The following is a 23,204-nucleotide window of genomic DNA, read 5'->3' on the forward strand; positions in this document are numbered from 1 at the left end:
CTACCAAGTCTGGACATTGTGGGAGGCAGGAATCCTTTCCCAGGAAGAAGGTCTGCTGAGCTACAGCAGAACCAAAGGAAAATCAACCCTTCTTCTTCCAACTTGGGGACAATTTGCTCCCACTGTACTCACCTTCCAGGCTCCAGAGCTGGGGGTCTGGAGTGAGCCCCAGTTCCAGGATGCACAGGCTTCCCCTGGCCTGCACCCTAGCCAGAGGCCTAGCACTCAGAAGCCGCCACTCAGCAGCCACTAAGCACAGGCTGCAGCCAGCACTCACTCATCCAGGCAAAAGAATCTGCAGACTCCTGGACTGGGAGTAGAGGAGGGCTAGATCCACAGAGCAGGAGGAACTCTGGGAGATGTTTAGATTTCTCCCTGTCTTTATATGGATGGGCAAATTTAGGGCCTGAGAGCGGACTTGCCAAAGTCACTCCACCGGGACACAGGCTGGTGGTCCCACAGAACAGGAAGCCACGGAGACCAGAACCCTGGTGGTTCTCACCCTAAGGAAGAGAGGTGACCCACCTACCTGCAGCCCAGGGAGCACCAAAGTGTTCAGGGGCCGCTTCCTTGAGCAGTGCCTCTCCAATCTGCGGGACACCAGAGCCTCGCGCCTATACGCACCCTACTGATCTCCACGTGCCAGGCTGGGTCAAGCTAGTTTTGTTGCCAAAGGCTCCAACCGTCCCAACCAGGAGAGTGCGGAGAAAGCACTGTTGGGCCGAAACAGAAAAGTACTTGGGTCCACTCCTCACCGGCGAAGTCCCTACCTATCTCTGCGGACCCTGAGCCACTGGGCTGCGAGGGCGCCTGCTAGAGCTGCTTCAAAGCTCTCCTGATTGGACGCGGAGAAGAACGAGCCCGGGTTTCAACAGAGGCCCTGTGCTCCGTGAATTTCTAACTCAAAGGAGCCTCTGGGATAAATCCATCCGAGAAACGTTGCTTATTTTTCTATTATTAACTCTCCCTTCTCCCCACGCCCCTAGAGAAAATTCAAGTCATTCCTGAATTTTGGGCCAGGAAAAAGTTTCTCTGAAAGGAACCACAACTGCAGGGACCCACCCGGCTGCAGCTCCCAGCTCCCTGCCCTTCGCTCCAGGCTGCTCCGACTCCCTACCTCCCCGCTGCCGAAGCAACTGGGTCAGCCTTCCAGACTTAAAACGGTCGTTTATTTCAATTTTACTTTCACATTATGTTCCGATACAATTAAGACTCCTGGACGAACCTCTTGAATAAAGTCCTGTGAATGAGCGGAATCATAGGTCTTGGGCGCCATAGTATGCGGCGGGTGGACTCCGGATTCAGAGGCGGTATATAAAACTTACGCTGCTTCGGGAACTGCGGGGCAGACGCTGTGGGAGACATCCGGAGACAGAAGGCGTGTGGAGTCTGCCGCTCCAGGCAGGGTGGTTTGGGTCCTCAAACTGGGACTATTCCTGATGCATTTGGAACTCAAAGAAAAAAATCAAACTTCGTTCCCGGGCCGGCGGCCGCACCTGGCCTAGCAGGATTTCCGCCACATTTCTTAGGTTTGCGCCAAAGCTGTGAACACAGGCGAATGCAGTGCTGGCCCCGGCCTGGCGCAGGAAGGAGCGCAAGGCCGGCTCTGAGACGAAGCCCTCGCGCCCAGGCCTATCTCTGATTGCGTTCCCCGAAGTCTCCTGCCCCTCGGAACCTCGCCCTCTGGCACCCCCGACCCCCAACCTCGCAGCTGGAGAAGATGCGAAGTTTAGAAAGCTATTTCAGAAAAATAAAAGTCCCACTTCGACTTTATTGGATTAAAGCAAAATTAAATCTTGGCTATTCACACGTATGTTACAGAGGAAGAGGAAGCGTCCGGAAGAAGCTCCTTGGCGTTTCATGGAGCCACAGAGCACGACGGCATTGACAAGCATCAGAACATCAAGCAGCCTTAGATTTCACGATCACTCCGAATAGGACATAGAAATACGGAAACACAGCCAGTTTCCACTGGGAAGAGTTCTTCGTGTACAAATGATATATATTCATATTTTTTAAACCAGTCACCACTAAGGGTGAGTCCTTTCTCTGCTAACAAGTAGCCGAGGATTCAAAGTATCTTCAGCTAATTAACTTGAGCGGTGTTTTAAGAAGAGCAACACTTGCCAAATTAAAACTACCTCCCCTATCCAAATAAAAAATAAATAAATAAAAAAAACTTACCCCCTCTCCAAACGGAAAAAAAGGTTGGGGGCGGGGAATATATTAGATTTCAGTAGGTAGAATAATTCAGAGGGGGCTAGGGAGAAAGATTTCAGATTATGTAGTGAAATACACAGTTTCTTTAAATTGTTTGCAGGGAACATGAAGTTAGGGATAAGAAACAATGACAAGGCAGTCTCTTTCTTGTTTACTGCAACTGGCATGGGGAGGCGAGTTTATTTTTGGAAATGGGAGTGCGCAGAGCTAAGCGGAATTTATTCTCCTAATAAGGAAATGGACAAAGTTGTCCCACCGCCGGGCTTGCACCTTTTTACCCAGATACAGTTAGGGAACGTGTAGGAAGTTTCAAGTCGTGCTGCTTTCTCGCCCTCTTAATTTCAGCCTCTTTCTCACTCCCCTTCCTGCCTTCGCCGTCTCCCTGCCTCCCTTCCGGCTATGAGCCAGTCAGAGAGGAAACACGAGGAATCCAGAGAAGGTCGAGTACTTCCAGCCCCCCATCAAGTTTCCCCGCTCTAGCTTGAGGTATGCTCGGTCGCCTTTCTCCATTTGGATTAGGACTCCGTTGCTGGCGGCCTCCCGGGTCACGTCCTGATCACCAGCGAAGGCTGAAATCACCGGCCACCCGTTTAGCATGAGGCTCACCTGAGAAAGAGAAAGGCCCGCTTCAGAGGCGCAACCTAGGCAGGCACCGAAGCTGCGGTGGAGCGAACCTCCCCGCACTCGGCTAACATCCTGTAAGGCCTGGAAGCACGGAGGGGTCGGGGGACGAAAGGAGGAAAGGGGGCTTTGCAGCTTACTGCTGAGGCTCCAGTGAGGCGAAAGACCTAACACCTGGGTGAGAGGAAGGGTCTGTTCCCAAAACGGGAGTTGCTCTTATTCCAGATTCTCAAATGAGCGCTCCAAGCGAATCTGGACTGTGCTCTACGATCCAATTTAATAAACCCGTGAGGTGGCTCTAGAGCCCTGAGACCTTTGACCTCTCTCCCATTTCCCCTCAGCCTCAAAAAACAACAAACAAAAACACCCAGCAACTCGGGGTTTTTCCAGCGCTCCCGGAAAAACAAAAATGAACGAACAAAAAGCCCCTGATCCCTCCTAGTCCCAGTTACCAGGACACAGTGGAGAAGACACTGTGATTTCTGATTAGAAATTTCGCTCCCAGCGGCACTCCGTATTTCCTCTCCAAACCAGGGGCTCAATTCCCGCCCCCATCCAGCCTCGCCCGCCACTGCCTGGTTTTGCCCTTGTGGTGGCAGCGTCAGCCAAGGGCCCGCGCCCTCTCCCCAGCTGTGTGTCCCGCTTCTCTCGGCGCCCAAGGGAAACCTGGACATCTTTAGGTACCTGGAGAGCAGGCGAGTGCTTGCTGGGACAAGGCTGGAGCCGGGAGAGAGTGGCACTAACGCCCCCTCCCTCCCTCTTCTCTCCACCCCTCACCCTCCAGGGCCAAAAGCTGCTAGCTCAAAAACCCAGAATCAGCGTAGGGTGGGGAATTGGGGGCAAGTCGGGGAAAACAGGTGCCCTGTCCGTGGTGCTGAAGACAAGCACACTAGCAGCCTCCTAGGCTTCCGAGCTGGGGCAAAGGATCGGGGGTACTGTCGACGGTACTTCCCGGGGAGTCCGGGAAGGTTCCCCAAGTGGCAGCTGTATGGGGCGCTAACAACAGCGGTTACAAGGAAGTCCCTGCAATCCAGGAACCCTTCGGAGGGGCCCAGAAGGTGGAGGCAGAAAATTCTGCCTCTGGGGGTTATGGAGCTGGATCCCAAGAGCCAGAGACTGAGAAAGCAGAACTGAGAGGGACTATTTGTCCCTCCAAGCAGCCCGAAGCACATGCAGCCGCCACTTCTGCCTCCCACCTCCGGACAGCCCGAGCACCCCTGCGGCCAGTTACCCCCTAAGGGGCCAGGGCCCAGCCCGAGGCAGCAGCTGACCTGGATGGTCTGTCTGTTGTAGACTTTTACCACGTGGAAGTTAAAACTGTAGATCCCTTTGCGCGGGGCGATGAAAGTGCTGCGTTCTGAATCAAAGTTGTTCCCAATGTTCACTAGTACCTACAACGAGACGGGAACGAAGGGGAGCGAGCAGGAATTGGTCCCGGACTGTCGTCCCCGCGCCTCTGCAGAGCCCTTGGAAAGGACCAGGCTTCGGTCTTCCATCCACCCCTCCCTAACCAGCCCAATCTGCACGCCGCGGGAGGACGGAGCACTCACCTGGTCGAAGTAGATGATCATGGTGCGATTACTCATCTCGGACGGCTCGTGGTTGGTGCTCCTGATGGCAGAGAAAGCCACCTTGGCGCTGCCGGAGCGCACAGAGATGCCCAGGGCTGTGCCCGTGGGGTCCGACGTGGGGTTGGAGTCGCACACCACCAGGCACTTGCCCTCCAGCACGATGGGCTCCGTCTCATTCTGCCCGCGGGCCGGGCCCGCCAGCCACGCAGCCCCCAGCAGCAGCAGCTCCACGACGCCCAGCATCGCGCCGCCGGCGCCCACCCCGCCCCCCACCCCCGGGGCCGCTTGTGCCAGCCGCCCCCCCGCCCCAGTCCCGCTCCGAAGCCCCCTCCTCAGCTCCGTGCGCAGCTCCGCCGCCGCCGCTCTGGATGCTACTGCTCTTCCTCGCACTCCGGGACGAGTGTCCCTTTCGCGCTGTGCTCCCGGAGCCCCTCGCGGGCGTCAGGGGTGCCGCGGCTGCCCTGCTGCACTTGGATGCATAGCCGCTGCTGCTCGGTCCCGCTGCTGCCGCCGCCTCCTGCCCGCACCCGCCGCTGCCGCCGCCACCACCGCTCTGAATTATTGATGCAGCCGGCGCCGCAGCCGGAGCGGGCGGAGAGCGCGCGCCGGGCACAAAGGCGCGGACCGCGGCCTGGCCCCGCCCCCGCCGCCTCCCGGCCCGCCTCCCGGCCCGCCTCCCTCCGAGGCCCCGCCCCCGCCCCGGCGGTGGCCACGCCCCGCAGCCAATCCTGACGCCCCGCGCTCCCCACCGAACCAATAGCGGCGCTGTCCGCGCACGGCCACCTGACCCGGGGCGCCGTTGTTATTAGGCGCTGCGAGGCGGGAGGCGCGCGGCAGCAGGGTTGGGCTCTGGCCGGGAGTCGGCGAAGGGAGCGCGGGCGGGGAGCGCGGGCGCGCGCCCGCGTCCGCGCCCGGAGGGTCCGCCGTGGCCTCTCGCTTTCTCGCCTCCCGCCTGGCGCCTCGATCCTGTTCCGTCCCCTCGGCCCTCTCGCCCGCCCCCCTCGTCGGCCCTCAGGTAGGAGGCGGCGCGTGCCGGGGTCGGGAGTGGAATCGCTGAGGGCTGCGAGGCGCCCGCCCGCGTGTGGGCGCGCCGGGTGGGAGAGGAGCGCCCCCCAGCGGGCGCGGGCGCGAGGGCAGCCGGCGCGCAGGGCGAGCCTAGCGCAGGGTCGCGGCGGCCGGGCTACTGGGCGCGTGCGCGCGCGGCGGGGCGGGGCCTGCGCGGCTCCGCGTGGGCGCACGTGGTGCCCGGGAGCTGCTGGCCTGGCATTCGCCGCGGGGACTCGGTGCGGAGCCGGGGCGCCAGGCGTCTCCGTTCCCCCTGCCCCAGCCGGCGGCCGCGACGGTGGAGCTTGGCCTCTCACTCTCTCCCGCCTCCCGCAGCGACTGCCCAGCGGGCCTCGGGGGTCAGATCCAGCGGTCATTCATTCATTTCTTCATTTATTCACTTATTCAGGAGAGATCATTGAACCGGTACGAAGTACCGGGTACTGAGCTGGGCGCTGAAGACGCGGGGCTGAGCAAAAGCAGCCGAGGCTAGCCTTCCTGCCCCTTAAAATCCAGCGTGCGGGGCGGTAACAAGTACTGCTTTTCTATTTTGCACTTAAAATTTACATTTTGCATTCATGCTTTTTATTTACTGTGCACCCTTACGGCGTGCTTTATGCGCACGTACCTGCACAGCCTTTCCTTGAGTGTAGACACCAGATCTTGAGATTTATGGGCAATTTTTCGAGAATAATTTTTATCCTAAGTGGATTTTCGTCCCACGCATGGACTTGGAACTACACACACCTAGTCAAAAACGTGAAAGTCAAAATGCAGCTTCGCCAAGTTTCGGGGAGAGTGGAGAGCTGCGGAGATTGGGAGAGAAAGGGCGCGCTCCAGGCGTTCCAGCCTGGGTGCGGGAGAGGTAGCCCTGAAGGGTGAACGCGGGCGGGTAACCTGGCAGCCGGAGAGCGGGCGGACCTGTCCGTCAAGTCCAAAGCAGAAGCGCGGCTCCGGACCTCAGGCTAAGGCCGGCTGGAACGCTGCCCACCGGCTCTAGGCTCTCGGGTGCCCGCCGTGCGACCTTGAACCTGGCGTGCTCAGCGAAGCCAGCACAGACTCGGGAGCTGTAGAGACGAGGGACACAGGCAGGCAAAGCGCTCCTGCCTTCGGCCTAGGGGCTCGCCTCTGGCCCGGCTGGCCATTCCCAGTGTACGCTCTCCCCCAGCTTTGGGATCGCCAGCAGCCACGTCTATGCTTCTAGATCTCTTGTTTTTTTCTGAGACTTGACTGATAGCTGTTTAAGGAATTATATGGAGGTAATCTCTCTTCCGACCCTTGCCTCCGTTGTGAGCCCTGCCGGGTCGCTGGATGGGCCAGGAGGAAAGGAAGGGCCGGGGAAGCAGCAGCAATTTTACTTTAAATTAAAATGACACAAAAATATTTTTTCAACTCAGATTTTTCTGAGACATCCCCAGAAAGCGTTGCCAGCTATGATTACTCCTAATGTGAGAGCATGAACTAATTTAAGAGGTGAGAGCTGAATAATGAAACTGCATCCTGAGTAGCGGCCAAGACTGGCAACTCTGGCCGCGCGCTGAAGGGGACCGTGAGGGACACCCTTGTAGAACCAGCCCCTGGTGCCCTGGGGTCTTCTCAGTGCCCTGGTGCTGCGTTGTCCATCACTCCAAGGTATTTACTGGGTGCCTCCTGAATGCTGGGTTGCAATCAAGAGCAAGAGATGGGGGTAGTGAAAGAACCTGTTTTCAGGAGCTCACAAGCAGGGTTACAATTACCCAGAGGGAGGTGGTGGCCAGCCTCCTCCTCTTCTCTTCATGGCGAGGCTCTGGTGGGCAATGCCCAAGCCTGAACTGCCATCTCTATGCCAGTGGTTACCCATCTCGTATTTTCAGCCTTAGCCTCTCTGGTTCAGACTTGTCATTCTGAGGGCCCTGTTTCACTGACTCACAGTCTCCTCCCTCCCTGCCTTGCAAACTCAGCCCCTTCCTTTTTCCCTATCCCACTGACAGCAGCTGCACCCACGCAGAGGTGAAAACTCCAAAGAACTCCATATCTAACCTAACTCCCTCTCTGTGTCCTGTTGCTTGAGCCATTCTCATTAGGCTGCCTGTTCAGAGTTCATCATCTCCTAATTTTTCATCCAGGAATTGGTGAAGTATCACCTCCTGGCTCTTCCATATACTGTTTATTCTTTCATTTGATGGTATCTGTTGAGTGCCCTGAGTAACTTCCACTTCCCTCCCACATAAGTGAGATTTCACATTGATTACTCCCTTGGCTTTCCCTGTCCCTTGTCCACATAGTATGTGTTCAAAATAATGAATGTTAATTTAATGTTAATAGACATGTGCTTTTCTGAATTGTGAGGATTAAATGAAATCCTGTATATAGGAAGGAAAATCCATTAGAAACCTCAAAAGCAGTCACGTTCGTTTTTGCTATTGTCACATTGTTAGAATCTGAATTCTTTTAGCTAGCTGCAAGTGACAAAACGAACTCAAACTGGCTTAATAAGGACTTTATTTGGTTGATGCAAAAAGCCTCAAGTTAGGTCCTGCCATTTAAGGTAGGGCTGGATCAAGGTTACCAGGATCAGTTTCACAGTTGTGGCTTCATTTTCAGACAAGTTGTTTCCATATGATAACCTCGTAGAACGTACTACCAGCTTAGTCCTAGCAAGAAAAAAGAATACATATTCTTCAATATTTGCAGCAGAAGTCCCAGGTCTGTTCTTACGAGGATGGTTTAAGTCGCTTGCTCTTCTCTGAACATGGAGAAGAGACTTATTTTGAGGACCGAGGTTGGATTCAGGTGCATCCCCGGGAATGGGGTTTGGCATTAGCTTCACGTGGTCTAGAATAAAGGGGTTCTCCAAAGGAAAATTAGGGCAGGGATGCTGAGCAAGTGGAACCAACAGATGTCTCCTTTAGTCCTTCCCAAAGGGTGAGCTGCAATGCATTGCAGACTATCAGAATGGTGATGAAGACAGACACAATAGTCAAGAAAATAGATGTGTGTTTGTCATGGTTTTTTTCGGTCTTCAAGACCACAGCTAAACATCACTATGATGTTATTTGAGGTTTAGCTTTGAAGTGTAAATGTACCTCAAACAGTAGAGCCAGATAAATATAAATAAATAATTGTAACAGTCTATTCTAAAAGATTTCTTTGGTAATATTCTGTTGGAATTGATTTCTATCTCTTCATTTGTTAGGTTCCTGGTAAGGTGAAAATTTCATTTCTTTGTGGAAAGGTACCTAGAATTTCTCATTATTCACCAATTAATGAAAAACAAATGAAAATTTAAGAGAGAGATTCTGAAGAATAAAAGGATCAAGTTGGGTCATTTCTAAAATGTAAGACTATAAGGTTTAACTTGCTAAGGCTTTTGAGGGGTTGAATTATTGGTAAATAATTACAGAACCACTTCTCTGAGGCTTTTAAAGTGATGTGTTACAGAGATTTAGGGAACTGTAAGATTGCAGATAAAGAATTTATACTGTTACTGTTTTATACTTTACCTGCTGCTTTAAATGTGGCCTCCTATTTTGAAGTCAAAGGTTTATTTTCTCTCACTGCGTTCTAAATTTCCTACCACAGTGCATTTTGAGAAATGAATATAACAGCAGTCTTGATAGATGCCGTATTCGTGGCAACTCTGTCCACCCCCCACTCTCCACACCACACCCTGGAAAAAACCAACCCTCTATTGTTGGAATGAGAGAACATTTTCAGGGAAAGGGAACCATTTTGGGATATAGAACAAATTTATCCTTTTATTAATTCAAAATGGATTCTCTAATGTTTATATATATCAAACAGGATTTCATCTCTTTCAATCTTGTTTCAAAAGCCCAGACAGTACCATTCCCTAGTATTTAGTCCATTTGCTCATAAAGCAGAAGAGAAAGGCTACTTTGTTCTGAAGAGTGTTAGATTTAGGATTTCAAGGTTCAAGATTATTTCAAATTAATGCCTAAATAGACTATAAAATGCAGGAATGATTCTAAGTTGTCCAAAGATGAAATAGTATTTTAACTTTCACCAAAACATTTATCTTCTGGGTTTATCTTTTTTTTTTCTTTTGCCTGTTCAAATTCATTTTAAATACAACATTTTTGCTGTTTACATTTTTAAAAGTTACATTTCAAAATAGTTTGTAACTGGACACTTTTATAAGATGTAGGAAAACACAGTTTTACTTTTTAATGAAGGACAGGTCTGTTGATAACATCTTTTTTTTATCTTACAGAAATGAAACAATATATTTAATGTGTCTTCAGCTCTTCTGTTATTACCAAATTATGCATTTTCCTAGCCCATGTTCAGAAGAGACTATATATATTCTAAATTAAGAGCTACTGGCACCATTTTTAAAACAAGGCCTTGAATCTGCTGTGGTATGTGCTGGTAGAAATTTTGTATGAAGCTGTTATTGAAGTAGATGACATTAAGGTCAAAGAAAAAAAAATAGAAAATAATGTAATCCTACAGAGCTGCTCTTGAGAGAAAACCACATAGGTAACATCAAACACTAGTTGGAATCTTTCCAAGAAGTAATTACCTGTGTGCGGTTTGCAGTGGTTGATTATGGGGACAAACCAAGGTTTAGCCAATTCAGCAAGCATTTATGGAGTGCCTACAACGTACCCGACGCTGTTTTAGGACCTGTGCCCACTGTAAAGATGACCCACATGATGCCTGGCCTGCAGGACTTGGTGTTTAGTGATAAGAAGAGATGCATACCTGAAAAGCCTATTTAAGACTCTTCTGGTTCTACAAAGAAGGCTTCTTGAAAATGGTAGCTTTGATTATTCTTTGGATTTATTTACATTTGTCCTATAATCAGAGGGTATACAAAATGGACACATACACATATATAAAATTAATAGGTCAGAAAGCATTTAAACAAATATTTCAGGTATATACTTGAAATGCATTTGGCATTTATCAAAGAAATGGTAAGTGTTGTCATCTGTGAGTGGCTGGATTAACATGTGGGGCAAGTTATCAGCAATTTTGTTAGGGATCTTAAGGAAATTTCCTGGATCTTGTATTCACTGGCAATTGTATAAATACTTCCCACAGCTCAGAGAACTAACAGGATGGAGTCTTAGAGAAAAGTCTTTTGAACCACAGACTTCTTTGTTACTAGAAGGAAAATGAAAGAAGGAATTTAAACACAGCTTGAAGGGAGGAAAATGCATGGGAAATGGGGCTGAGAGAGGAGACTTTTTTAAAAAAAATTATTAAGTGGAAAAAAAATCCCCAAATGTTATTTCTGGTAGATTTCTTAGAAATTAGGTCAGAGGAGCTTGGTCTTCCCACCCACATCAGGCCTCAGTGACAGGTACTTGAACAACTGAGCCCCCTAAAGTGCGTGCTTCCCCCACCCCTGAGCCAGTCTCTGCCCTCCTCTTCCCTCCTCTTGCCCCTGGAAGCTAATTGCCACCAACTGGCCTCTGGGTGGATTTGGCCAATGGAAGGCACCAGCAGAGGGAAGAGAGCAAGGTTAGGATATTTCTTCCTGCTGTTTGCCTGCTTCCCTGCAGAGAGTGTGAAGAAATGACCCTGAAAAGTCTCTGGCAGAGGATTCTTCTTTCAGGATAGTGCCTCCTGCTCCGTGGCCCATCCTCCTCCCCTGGGCTCAAGCTCTCACTCCAGTAACACTCCTTCCTCCCTCTCCATCTTCATGGGCAGGTTTGCCAGCCGTGGGTTCTAAGCATCTCTTGTTGATTCCCCTGACCCTGCCAACACCTCTGTAGGTTGTCCCTTCATTAAAACCTCTCCTTTTGAGCTATGTGAGTTTAATTCCATTTCCTCCTGGCATCTCAGGGAACACAGTATCAGTACAAAATCTCGCTTCACCTTCAGAACCAACAGATTTGAGACATTTTGTCCTCTGTGGAACCATTAGTTATTTCATCACTGGTGTATCAGAAAAAAACCAGAAATGCAAACTCTTCTTTATCACAAATTCAGATTTTCATATTACCAAAGTTATATATTTTAAACAAAACTATTCATCATAAGTTTTAAAAATTAACTACTGGAATAGTTAATGAATGTAATTATAGCTTTCATAATATTAAAGTAAATTGTAGCTTTCATAATATTAAAGCAAAAATACTAAAAGAAGTATTTCTTAAAGAAGCAAATGCTCAATCTCCAAGTAAATTTTATTCTATGCTCTTACAGTACAAGAATGTGCTAATATCTTGAGGAATACCGTATTATTTTGTGAACTCATAAAGCCATTTTGAGTTTTCGTAAAATGAAAACCTTACCAAAATGTGTTTCACTATTGGAAAGCTTGACAATTACTGCTATTTAATTTAGTTCTAGGGTACATGTGAAGAAGATGCAGGATTGTTGCATAGGTACATACATGACAATGTGGTTTGCTGCCTCCATCCCCATCACCTATATCTGGCATTACTCCCCATGTTGTCCCTTCCCAATTCCCTACCCCACACTGTCCCTCCCCAAGTCCCCACCAACTGATCACAGTGTGTGATGCTCCCCTCCCTGTGTCCATGTGTTCTCATTGTTCAACACCGGCCTATGAGTGAGAACATGCTGTATTTGATTTTCTGTTCTTGTTGTTCTTGTGTCCGTTTACAGAGAATGATGGTTTCCAGGTTCATCCATGTCCCTACAAAGGACACGAACTCATTGTTTTGTATGGCTGCACAGTATTCCATGGTGTATATGTGCCACATATTCCCTGTTCAGTCTATCATCGATGGGCATTTGGGTTGGTTCCAAGTCTTTGCTATTGTAAACGGTGCTGCAATGAACATTCGTGTGCATGTGTCCTTATAATAGTATAATCCTTTGGATATATACCCAGTAATGGGATTGCTGGGTCAAATGGAATTTCTATTTCTAGGTCCTTGAGGAATCGCCACACTGTCTTCCACAATGGTTGAACTAATTTACACTCCCACGAACAGTGTAAAAGTGTTCCTATTTAATTTTTTAAGCTTGTAAACTTTATTTGTGCATGTTTACAACAAAGAAGGATTTTATTGTTATTACATAAAATAGGTGATATCTAGATTTTAAAGTCACAGATTGAAAGCAAGGCACAATAAAGCGTATTTCAAGATATAGATACTTATGAGGCATCCTTTTAGTTACCCATTCAGGGTAACCATCTATTTTATACCCACTGTCTACTATTGTTTGAGGTCCTTACCAAAGTATTACAGGCTACTTAGGAAACATAAAACAATTAGAAAGTAATCTTTGACAAGTAAGCTATCTATAAATGGCAATGAAAGCTAGAATAAATTCAGTGAAAATATCTATTTAATCCTAGTGTTTACTGGTCTAGAAAAACAGGCTGAGTGAATTAGTATTTCTTTGGCTATTGTGGTAACATACTGCATGCTGTAACAGATTTAAGTAATTACAGGTGCATTGAAATGTATCTGTGGCTTTGTCACCACATTCTAAAATGTCATGAGTACTTTTTTCTGACCTCAATTACTGTGAAGTTGGTTTCCAATATTTAATGAACCAAGAATATCAAGATGATAGGGTATTATTAACGTGAGGCTTCCATAGCCTTTTCAATAAAGACCAGAATTTTGGAGTGCCTTGAACCTTAATCATTGATCCTTAATTCTTATTAAGTTAACTGCTCACCTTTTAAAGACTGAGGCCTAGGAAGTGTAAGTTTCTCTGAGACAATGCATTCAGTGCAGTGGTTCTTGGGTATTGGCTCTAAGACCAGATGCAAAGAAAGGCTAAAATCCCATTTTAGTGCTCATCAGTTGAGAGCCCTTTGTTAAGCTATATAACCTCTGTGCATAGTTTTCTCATCAGCAAAGTCAGAAAAAGTATCTACCTGATGGGATGATTATAAGGCTGGGATGAGAGAATCTGTGCAATCAGCCCTCACTGACAGATGCTGCCCAGTTCATGAGTGCTGCTGCTGTCCTCCTGCCTAGGTACCCAGCTCTCAGGTGTGCCAGAGTTAGAGTCCCAAGGGTGTTCTCCACGGCTACATGCTTGATCCAGGCCTATCAGGTGAGTTGGCTCTTTGCTGGTGGTTTTTCTTCTCTTGCTGTACAAAATTCCAGACAATAATGTCTGTCATTTATTTTTATAGACATAGTCCACTGAAAGTCCTCATTCTCAAATTTAAAACAAAGACTCTTTGTGTACCTCAATAGCAATGTACACACAGTTGGCACAGCTTCACAAACATACCATGCATTTCTCTTTTTTTCTATATATATTCAACAAATGTATATTGACTACCTACCATGTGACAGATATTATTTGTTGGCAGAACCAGGCATCATCAGCAAACAAAACTGACAAAGCTTCCTGCCCTCTGTGGAAGGCATCTGAGGAAGAGACCAGATTTCATAGCAACATGTTATTCTCATTATAAACTTTATCATTGGAATACTAAAGCCAGATCATCCCGCATCTCCTTGATCAGGGTACCCACCTAATCCAGGCTGCTACACAATTGTGACTGCCTTTGTTTTTTCTGCTGAAGCATCCTTAAAAAGATACCTCATAACTCAATATTTGGCTTTTCTTAAATATGATTTTTAATTTTTTAAATTTCTATCTAGAGATTTCATTGAAAATGGAAAATTATCAATTTTCCAATTAAATCTCTGTTCCAATCAACATTATACCTTTTAGGTTGTCGTTGCCATTTTTTAAGTTTAAGCCACTTTAGGGATTTTGAATTTGGCTGCCTGTAAATTAAAGGTGAAGGTAATCTTTGTGTTGCATTAGTACATTTTGTCAACTTAGAGTGGTTTCCTTGTTCTTGGTGTAGGAAAAGTTTATTTTTCCAATGTAGATTAATAAAGGAGATTAAAAAAAAAACAAAATCAATGATTTACATGGATGAGAAAAGAAACTTTTCCTCAAGGATTAAGGAAAATTCATACCTTTTATGTCTTTTGAAAAGTTTTTAATTTTAATGTGCCCTTTACATTTTTTTATTAAATATGTCCTATTTTAAAATGTACTCTCTGAGAGAAGGAATTGATACCTGTGTTTGAAATCAAAAATAGCATGCATAGAGACTGTTTTTCTAGTTGGTTGAAGCTTTTTCCCTCTCTTCTTTACATCAGTGAACCAACATCTTGCCCATCAGATCCTACAGCACACTCTTGGGCTCATGAAGTGTCTGCCACATCCTTTTTGGAGGATCTACCATGCCCCTGCTCCCATGACTACATGAATTCTTCTGTATATCTTTTCTCACAGCTGAGTACTCTCTTCCTGACCCCCCTGTGGAGTGGGGAAAGGAGGCTCTGACATTGTGCTTGTGCAAACATAACGAAAGCTTTCCGAGTCTCCTGCATCTTCATAGATGATTTTTTATTTTATGCTGGGACAGTAGTTCTTTAAATAGAATATTCTCCCATGGAAATCACCCATAATGCTTAGAGTGCACCTTGCAAAAGGTAAGTCTAGACTAGAGGGTGCCTCCTCAGCATTGCCCAGAAGCTGAAGTTAGGACTCTCTGGAATATCAAAAACAAATTTATAGCAGTTCATTAGTGTAAGAAATTATGAAAACTGTGTGCCACCACACAAGCGCAGACACAAAGCCCTGAAGAGGAATCCATTGATAGGGCTCTCATTTATTCTGTAGAAACCCACTTGCCTGTTTTGAACCAGTTTTCTTTAGAGCATATGTCTCACTGTGCAAATAAAATGGTGTATATATCCTAGTCATTTGGCAAAAATTCTGTCATTGCTTCAGGGAGATCCATTTTCAGCCTGAAGCATGGCGCTGGTAATAGATGGGATTTGGAACTTCCAAAAGAAAAGACCCTACTGCAAATTTAGAGAGTTATTTTTTTCTTTTGTTCCCCATAATATTGTTGCTAGATGGGACTACCTTTTTTGCCTAGAAGTTAAATATAGAGGCCTAAATCAGTTTACTCCCACTCATTCTAAATGAGAACATGTTTGTTTCTGTTCAATAAGATGAGAAATATTTGGGGCTCTTCATGATATCTCCATCACCCACTGCATTTTTCCATTTGATGTATGTTTCCATATGTATTTAATTTTCAAATGCCCTTTAAAAATCTATTTGATATTAAATGTAAAAAAAAAGCAAGATGCAAAATTATTATAGGATACATTTACAGAAATTAAAAAATGCAAAAACTGTTTATGGAGGAAGACTTGTAGAATATATGTCAACACATTGCTTTATTATTGTCCTTGGTTATGAGTGTGGTTTTTGAAACCTGCTTTGTAGTTTTGGTGTTTTCTCACCATTGGTACCATCGAGGCATTTTCCCCTCTTTTTCAGCCTTGCAAATCACACGTGAGGAAGCTCATAGAAGTGCCTCTCAGACAGGCTGTTACTTTGCTTTCACCAATAAATCATTCATAATTAGAAGTAGAAAACTTTTCTTCCCAGTGCAAATACATTCCTTTCAAAAGCAGTTCTCTTTTTTGTAAATGATGTCTAGTGTCTAAGAAATTAGGTAACCTTTATTATGTACATTGCTCTAATCAAAGCATCGTTTTGTGAGGTGAACTCAAGGTTACATGTTTAAGAAAAGCATCAGGTTAATTCCATTAGAAAAACTGTCTTATTGATAAACGTTTAACCATTGGAAAGACACCATTCGGAGGCCACACAGGTGTATATAGCTGGATAGAATTTGACAACTGACAAAAAACAATAGCCTACATTTGCAGAGTGTGGTCTTTTTAAGAATCAACATATCTTTCACCAACTAATACGTATTCACCTCAACATGAGACTCTCATGTGGTTATTAACATCACATTTTTGAATGTCCAGACTTTGGGATGTAATCTGGCAGAGGTAAACTGATTTGCCTAAGGTCTTTCAACTGACAGAGGTAGAATTATTTTCTATCTCTTGGCTCTAAAAACCTGTCCAGATTCTCCTTCAACACCGTCCTTCAAAAAGACACTTCCACTGACTCCAGTGATGGTGATGTCATGCTTTAGCTAGTAGTTAGCTGTGACTTAACTTTAAATATGGAATCTTTTTTTCCTATTAAGCAATGAGGTTTAGTTTGAAAATTCTTCTTAAAGATGATAAACCCCTCTCCTTTTTTTCTTCTTCTCTCTTGTCCTGAATGATGTTCCATATGCATTACTGCCAAAAACAGATTCTTGACGTTCCCGTTAGGCTTTTCCACACCTTGTAATCATTTCTGCAGCTGTTAGCATTGCCAACAATTATATTTCCACTTTCAAAAAATTGTTACAAAGATGCAGAGAAAAAAGAGGAAAGCCAAGGAATAAACTACAAGCAATTATGGGATATTTTTGTGATGTGACATTTTGAGAACTGAGGGGTAATGCGTCACTGATACTGCACTACTTTTTAATATCTAGATTTTAATATTTTGTATGAAGATAAAATTCACATGCTTTAAACCTGACCATGACGTAATAATAGGCATTTGTTTTTCTAATTTTCATACCATCCACATGTTTTAACTATGAGAAGAGTGCATAAGTTGTATAATGGTGCCAAGAAGTAGATGTATACAATTTACTAATACATCCTTTGGAAAATGTGTATCAATAACATGCTAAGGAGTAAATTGACAGTGTGCAAAGGGAGCCCATGAGTTTAAATGTATGGATTGTACACCTTGCTCTTCCCAATTGAAGATTTAACAGGATTTTATGACCTAATGAGTTTATTTCTGAATGATTTACATTTCTTTGTCAGTTCAGTGATTTAGTATTTTAAATATTTTTAAATCCCATTTTATTGAGATATGGTATTACTGTTTCTTTCCCATCACTTAACAGAAAGTTAAGCCACTCCGCTCCCACCCAACTTTTGTTCCTACCAATATTTTTTTTACAGTTACAAGCTGATTGGCTTGACACGTCTTAGCATATCACCCAAAGGCAGCTTCATTTTATAAATACCAACCTCATTTTCTGAATGTTTTCAAAAAGATGGAATTTATCCTCATATGGTGTATTCAGATTTGTAATTTTAGAAAGGGTCATGTGACCATGGTATTACACAGCTATGGAATTCTGTCAGAGATCTTGTTTTGGGATAGAAGGACTCAGACATCCAAACTTTTAAACTAATGAACTTATTAAATTTTAAGACCTTGTAACAATGTTAATTTGAGATGTATAATATTTTGCTTTAAGGTATGCTTTGCTTTGCAAAATGTATCTGCTTCATTTTCACATTATGTTGGAAGCTTAACATGAAAGAACATGGCTGAGAGGGGACCATAGGTAAGGATACTGTAACAAAAGTTAGTGCCATCATGTTTGTGTCTTTGCCTGTGGTTTTTTAAGTGTATAATGTTTAATGTTGATTTGGCCATCAAATTGTTTTCTTTTGTTAAAAAAATTTCTGTAAATTGGAAACGTACTGAATCCTTTATTTAGCAGACCAAAGGTGGCTAACGTTGGCTGAACATGTTTAAACCACAGTAATTTGAAAATGAAAATACCTAAAATAATGTCCTTTCTCTTCCACTCAATGTTTCTTCACCAAATAAAGTTCAGTTTGCTCTGAATTTGTTGCCAATAGGAGCAATGTTATAGTGAATCATGGTTTAATATACCTTGAAAATGGCACATCTGCTCTGTGATAGCATACCGGTTTTAGTCTCTTTGTAAAATACGAAGAAGAGTTTGTCAACCAGAATAATCTGGAACCTGGCAATTCAAATACCATTCAAAGCGAATGTTTTATCTAGTAACTAGAACTAAATGTTAGGCCTCATGACAGTTCAACATTTACTAAACAAGTTTAATAACAGGGTAAGTCCTCTGTATCCAGAGTAGAGACTAGCACACCACATTTACATATACAAAGTCTGCCGTTAGCCCTCTGAAAGGGCCCAGGACTATTGCGGCAAGCAAAGAGTCTTTGTAATATCCTAAAATCCATATAGTACTCTATATTTTACACATTTTAATAGCTAGTTAACAAATGACAAGTACCATGCTTTATTCTCTGCATGCATTATTACAACTAATCATTGGGATAATCTTATAAAGTAAGTACTTTTGTCTCGGCCTACAGCTGAGAAAACAAAAGTTAAATAGATCGCCCAGGGCCTTGCTGGAACGTGTTGAGCAGGGATTTCAGTCTGTTCAGTCAGACCCTGGAAGCTGTGTTCTTAACCATTAGCAGCACATCATCCCAGGCATGCCTTACGTGATGAGCCTTATAACCAGTTTTATGATGGATAGTATTATCCCCATTTCACAGATGGCAAAGCTGAAGTCCAGAGACTTTAAGTGACCTACCCAAAATTACAGTCATGAGCAGTGGCACTGGGATGAAGGGTCTTGGTACTCTACCTCTCGTGGTCCTCTTTCTTGTTTTGAGTAGGTCTCCACTACCACTACTCGGTTCTCTTCTGCTGCTGGAAAGGATATATTTTATACATTTCTGTTTCTAGCTTGGAACAAAACACTCTGTGGGTCTCTGCTTGATCGGTGACCCCTCTAAACTGCACCCCACTACAGCGGGATGGCATAAGATGCTTCAATACACAGCATCTTTTTGTTCCCACCTCACCCCCAGAGCTGTAATAGGCAGGGCCAGCCAAATGTAAAAGACATGATTTGTCTCAGTCACCACCAGTTTCCCTTTTCTCGGCCTTGAATTTAACAAGAATATTCTTTAGTTCCCCTTATGTTCTAAAGCACCTCCCCACCCCAAAAATAGCAAAAGAGCTGTGAGTCATTTTCACTTTAGTGTGAATGTGCCTTCCTGATTTCACCAAGGCTGTTTTGCCTAATCCTTTTAATCTAATTTAGATTAGAATTTAATAGCAGAATGAGAGTCTGGATATCTTGGCTTCTTCCCTGAGAATAATGAACTGGGAATTGTTGGTCTAGATATCAAGAGTACCAAAGACCCATTGCTCAGAGATGTTTGGGCTGTACAATTGCTGTAGATTTGGCATTTGGAGCTGCCTTTTTTGAGCAATGGCCTTCTCAGCCCAGGCTCTCTCGCTCTTTCCATCTCTCCACTTGAACCAGGTGGACTCTTGCCCTCCACTCCTTCCAACTTGTCAGTGATACAGACAACATTCTCCATCCTTCCAATGATTGCATTCCTTCATCTTTGTGGGGCCCCAGTGCAGATGGAGTGGCCCTTGGGAGCAGCCTGGGCTTACAGTGCAGCTCTCTGCTACCTGCAACAGGCTGGTATTCGGGGAGCTTGGATGCACCACTGATGGTTATTGTTGGTATGGAAACTAATGACTAAGAAGGGAGAAAATAATACCAAGCAGTTGGTTTGGCTGAACACAAGTAAAGACACTTACAGTCACTGGTGTGAACTGCTCATTATCAATGTCTGATTACAGTGCTGCACACTAATAATATGCATGTCATTAAATGTGTCAGATTAACTTTGTTGTAAAATTTATGACAACATTAAATTTTATTCACATGCTCAGCCTTCATAATTTATTGCCTACGTAGCATGGTTATAACTTCAGAAGAACCTCCAAGACGGTGTTGTCTTGATGACTACACTGCTTATCCGTGAGTCTAGTTTCCTGTTCATTTGAAATGTTTGCATCATAATACAATAGTCGCCAGCTCTGTCTCAGGCACTACCAGTACCCAAGCAATTCCACTTGCCCAGTGATCGAAGCTGAGGGAATTACTCCCCTCTCTTTATGAATTCCCTTGTTGTGTATTATTGATTGATTCAACCAACACTTATTTGACCCTAACATGTAACATGTATTGTGCCAGGTAGTGTGGATTTAGAATATGGATTAGAAACTGATTCTGTCCTCAAATTGCTCCTGGTCTAGTAGAGAATCACATCGCTTTATAGATGATTGTTCAAGAAGGAAGCATGTTCAAACATGAATAAAAGACTGTGCCTCTTCTGACGTTGTAGGTGTGGAATAACAAAGCTGTTCTTGTATTTGGTTTCCAGAAATCATCTCCAAAGCTATACCAGTCATCATTTTGTGCTTTCAGAAATGAGTAACATTGTAGGATAGTACTTATTGCATTGCCTTAGCTTTGTGTGCTAGCTGAGCATTTGTAAATGGAAGGCATTCATGGGTAAAATGTGTTCCCTTTAACCAAATGCACAGTGGTAGTGCCTTTTTAGAATCCAAGCTGAATGTCATCAGACGCCACATACTTCAACTAGAAGAACTTTGCTATTTACAACAAAGGCAAATGCTATCAAGAAGTAGGCTTAGTATCGCAGGAAGCGGAGCCAAATATGTTCTTGAAATTTATAAGTTGACCTAAAAATAATGTTTTGGGAAGGCATGGCTTGCCATCAGCTCTCAAAAAATTGAGCTTGGCAGGAGAAATCAGGGTCAGGAATGGAACAGGGATAATCAACAGCAGACAGAATAGAGAGAGGGCTAGTATTTTTCCTGAAGTCCAATGACTGTCCGGGTTCTAGTGCGGTACTGGCAATGGACTAAATAAGTGGATCCACCCTAGGGTGGAGAGAAGGTTCATATGGAGAGAATGTAAAGAGCTGACTTTTAGCCCTTCCAAAGAATTATATGTTCCAACCTGGGAATATCCCGGATGACCATGCAGTTTATGGCTTTGGTGTACCTGTAGCAAATAAAATAGGCCCGTGAAATAGCAAGGAAGTCAAATGATAGCAACCAGGTTTGAAACAACCTCATTCTCTCTTCTGAATGGACCAGTGATTAAATGCAAGGTATCAGCTTAGAAAATGCATGTATTAGTAAATGCCTAAGATGAGGAAAGATCTGGGCATACCTAAAGCCCATGCCATTTTTCTCTCTCCACCCCAAACCTGTGCTATGTGATGAGTTGCCTGTATTAGGAACATTGCCACAACCTGCTTCTTCCAGCTGGAACTTCAGGACCATCTTTGAATTCTCCTCAGCTCTCCACACCCGCAGGGCAGCAACCCCTCACGTCTTTTTAAATATTTCTGAAATATCTGCCTTCCTTTTCAATCTCATGGCCTTGGCTGTGGTTATAGCCTCTTGAGAGAGGGTTTCTTGCTTCCATTCCCATCCCCCCACCTTCAATCCATCTTCCAAACCCATGTCAGTGGCTTCTCCTGCTTGCACAGAAAATGAAGTTGTTTGCATTTGAGCCTTGGCTCACTTTCACAGCCTCACCTCCAGTGACCCCTTCTCTGCCCTACCGCAATCCTTCTGAGCCCATCTTTCTTCTCTCAACACACCAGGCAACTTCACACCACTATTCCTTGCCTGTGCTCTTCTGTTGGCCCAGCTCACTACCTCTTTGAAATGTTCCAGCCCCTTCCAGGCAGAATCGATCATTTTATATTTGTATTTCTAAAACCAAGATTCCATTCTCTGTTTATCATGGCGATGATAGTTATTTACTTGTCACTCTTAGTTAGCTTTGTAACACCTGGCACAGTAACTGAAACAGAGTAGATGCTCAAACACGGATTTATTTTTAACTTAAAATGAGATGAGTATTTGAGGATGCCAGAATCTTTGGGTCAAAAAGATGTGGCTTGGTTTTTATATCAGGCATGGCTCTTTGTTTCAAGTAGTAAAACAACCTTAGCTCATTAAGGCAGGAAGGGATAGAATTCAAGGCTGTTGAGTTGCTCACAGGCTCTGAGAGGTTCATGGAGACAGATGTTGGTGGCCCCAGAGGAAGGAGCAATACAAAGACTCTCCACAGAGAACCCATTCTCCCACTGCTGCTGGGTGCAGACTCTGGCTGTACCTCCCATACCCCAAGCCTGATGCCAGACTCTGCCGCTCCCTCTGAATAGGAATGTGGCTCCCAGTGCAGCTGTCACCCCAGCCCAAATGGATTCCCTGCAGCCCCTCCTCACCCCATGTCATGCCAAGAGTCAACAGTATCTGATTGACGGAGCCTGGATCACATGTCTGAGCCCTAGCTGCAAGGGAGGCTGGGAAAGCAAGCATCTGGCTTCTGTGGAGTTGTTGGTCTCTGCCCCCCATCAAGACTCATGAGGTACTGGGTATGGCCATGGTGGCTCACACCTGTAATCCCAGCACTTTGGGAGGCCAAAGCAAGGGGATCACTTAAGGCCAGGATTTCAAGACCAGCATGAACAACACAGTGAGACCCCCATTTCTACTGAAAGAAAAAAGTACAAAAATTATCCAGGCATGGTGTTGTGCACCTGTGGTCCGAGCTACTGGGGAGGCTGAAGCAGGAGGATCACTTGAGCCCAGAAGGTTGAGGCTGCAGTGAGCTGTGATGGTGCCACTGCACTCCAGCCTGGGCAACAGAGTGAGATCCTGTCCCCACCCCACTGATAAATTCATACATACAAACATACTCATGAGGTGGGAAATCCTCAGATTCAGCTCAGTTACTGGGTGGCGCTGCAGATGGGGGGCGGGGGTGACAGAAGGTGCAAAAAGAATGACAGATGTCCACTAGAACTTTCTTTCAGAACACCAGAACCGTGATTAAGAGCTTCCTTTGATGATATGTCTTGAGACTTAGCAGGAAAACCATGGCATACTCAAATTGAGTGACTGGAGGATAATTGAATAAAGGAAACATTTACAAAAGATGGGCAGGATGCAGGGAGGCCACCAGGAACAGCTGCACTCCAGGGCCAGTTGCACTGGAGAGCTTTTACCACCCCAGGCCTGAAGACGCAAGGAGAAGGGTGGTTAGCAGACCTGGAGACAAACACAAGGTTTTGTGTGTGGAGAGGTCCCTGGCAGGAGCCAAGACTGCATTAGAAAGACACAGCCAGCCTGGGCAACTCCTCAGTAGGGAGTTAAGTACTCCAATTCTTCCTTCCTTCCCCATGGTCCCCT

General features: G+C 45.2%; 1 protein-coding gene and 1 long non-coding RNA gene across 2 annotated transcripts; one reads left to right on the forward strand and one right to left on the reverse strand.

Moving 5' to 3' along the window:
- Positions 1-1,751: 1,751 nt before the first annotated feature.
- CBLN1 (cerebellin 1 precursor) lies at positions 1,752-5,009 on the reverse strand. The gene is made up of 3 exons (XM_012472230.3): positions 4,392-5,009; positions 4,113-4,232; positions 1,752-2,826 (listed from the first exon to the last, which is right to left on the reverse strand). Exons 1-3 carry the CDS (start codon positions 4,653-4,655, stop codon positions 2,629-2,631), a joined length of 582 nt encoding a protein of 193 aa, XP_012327653.2. The 5' UTR covers positions 4,656-5,009; the 3' UTR covers positions 1,752-2,628.
- Positions 5,010-12,193: 7,184 nt separating this feature from the next.
- On the forward strand, positions 12,194-19,855 carry LOC105730812 (uncharacterized). The gene is made up of 2 exons (XR_001110568.3): positions 12,194-13,454; positions 14,528-19,855. It is a non-coding gene; the product is annotated as an uncharacterized LOC105730812 (long non-coding RNA).
- Positions 19,856-23,204: the final 3,349 nt, after the last annotated feature.

Source organism: Aotus nancymaae, unplaced genomic scaffold (genome assembly GCF_030222135.1).
Source record: "Aotus nancymaae isolate 86718 unplaced genomic scaffold, 86718_ANA_hifiasm-v0.15.2.pri h1tg000030l, whole genome shotgun sequence".
NCBI lineage: Eukaryota > Metazoa > Chordata > Mammalia > Primates > Aotidae > Aotus > Aotus nancymaae.

Bases quoted from the DNA above. Each gene is read 5' to 3' on its own strand.
- CBLN1 (XM_012472230.3), bottom strand. From the start codon at position 4,655: ATGCTGGGCGTCGTGGAGCTGCTGCTGCTGGGGGCTGCGTGGCTGGCG. The intron at 4,233-4,391 runs GTGAGTGCTCCG...GTCTCGTTGTAG, and splicing joins TGATCATCTACTTCGACCAG to GTACTAGTGAACATTGGGAA. The intron at 2,827-4,112 runs GTCAGCTGCTGC...TCTCTTTCTCAG, and splicing joins ACAACAGACAGACCATCCAG to GTGAGCCTCATGCTAAACGG.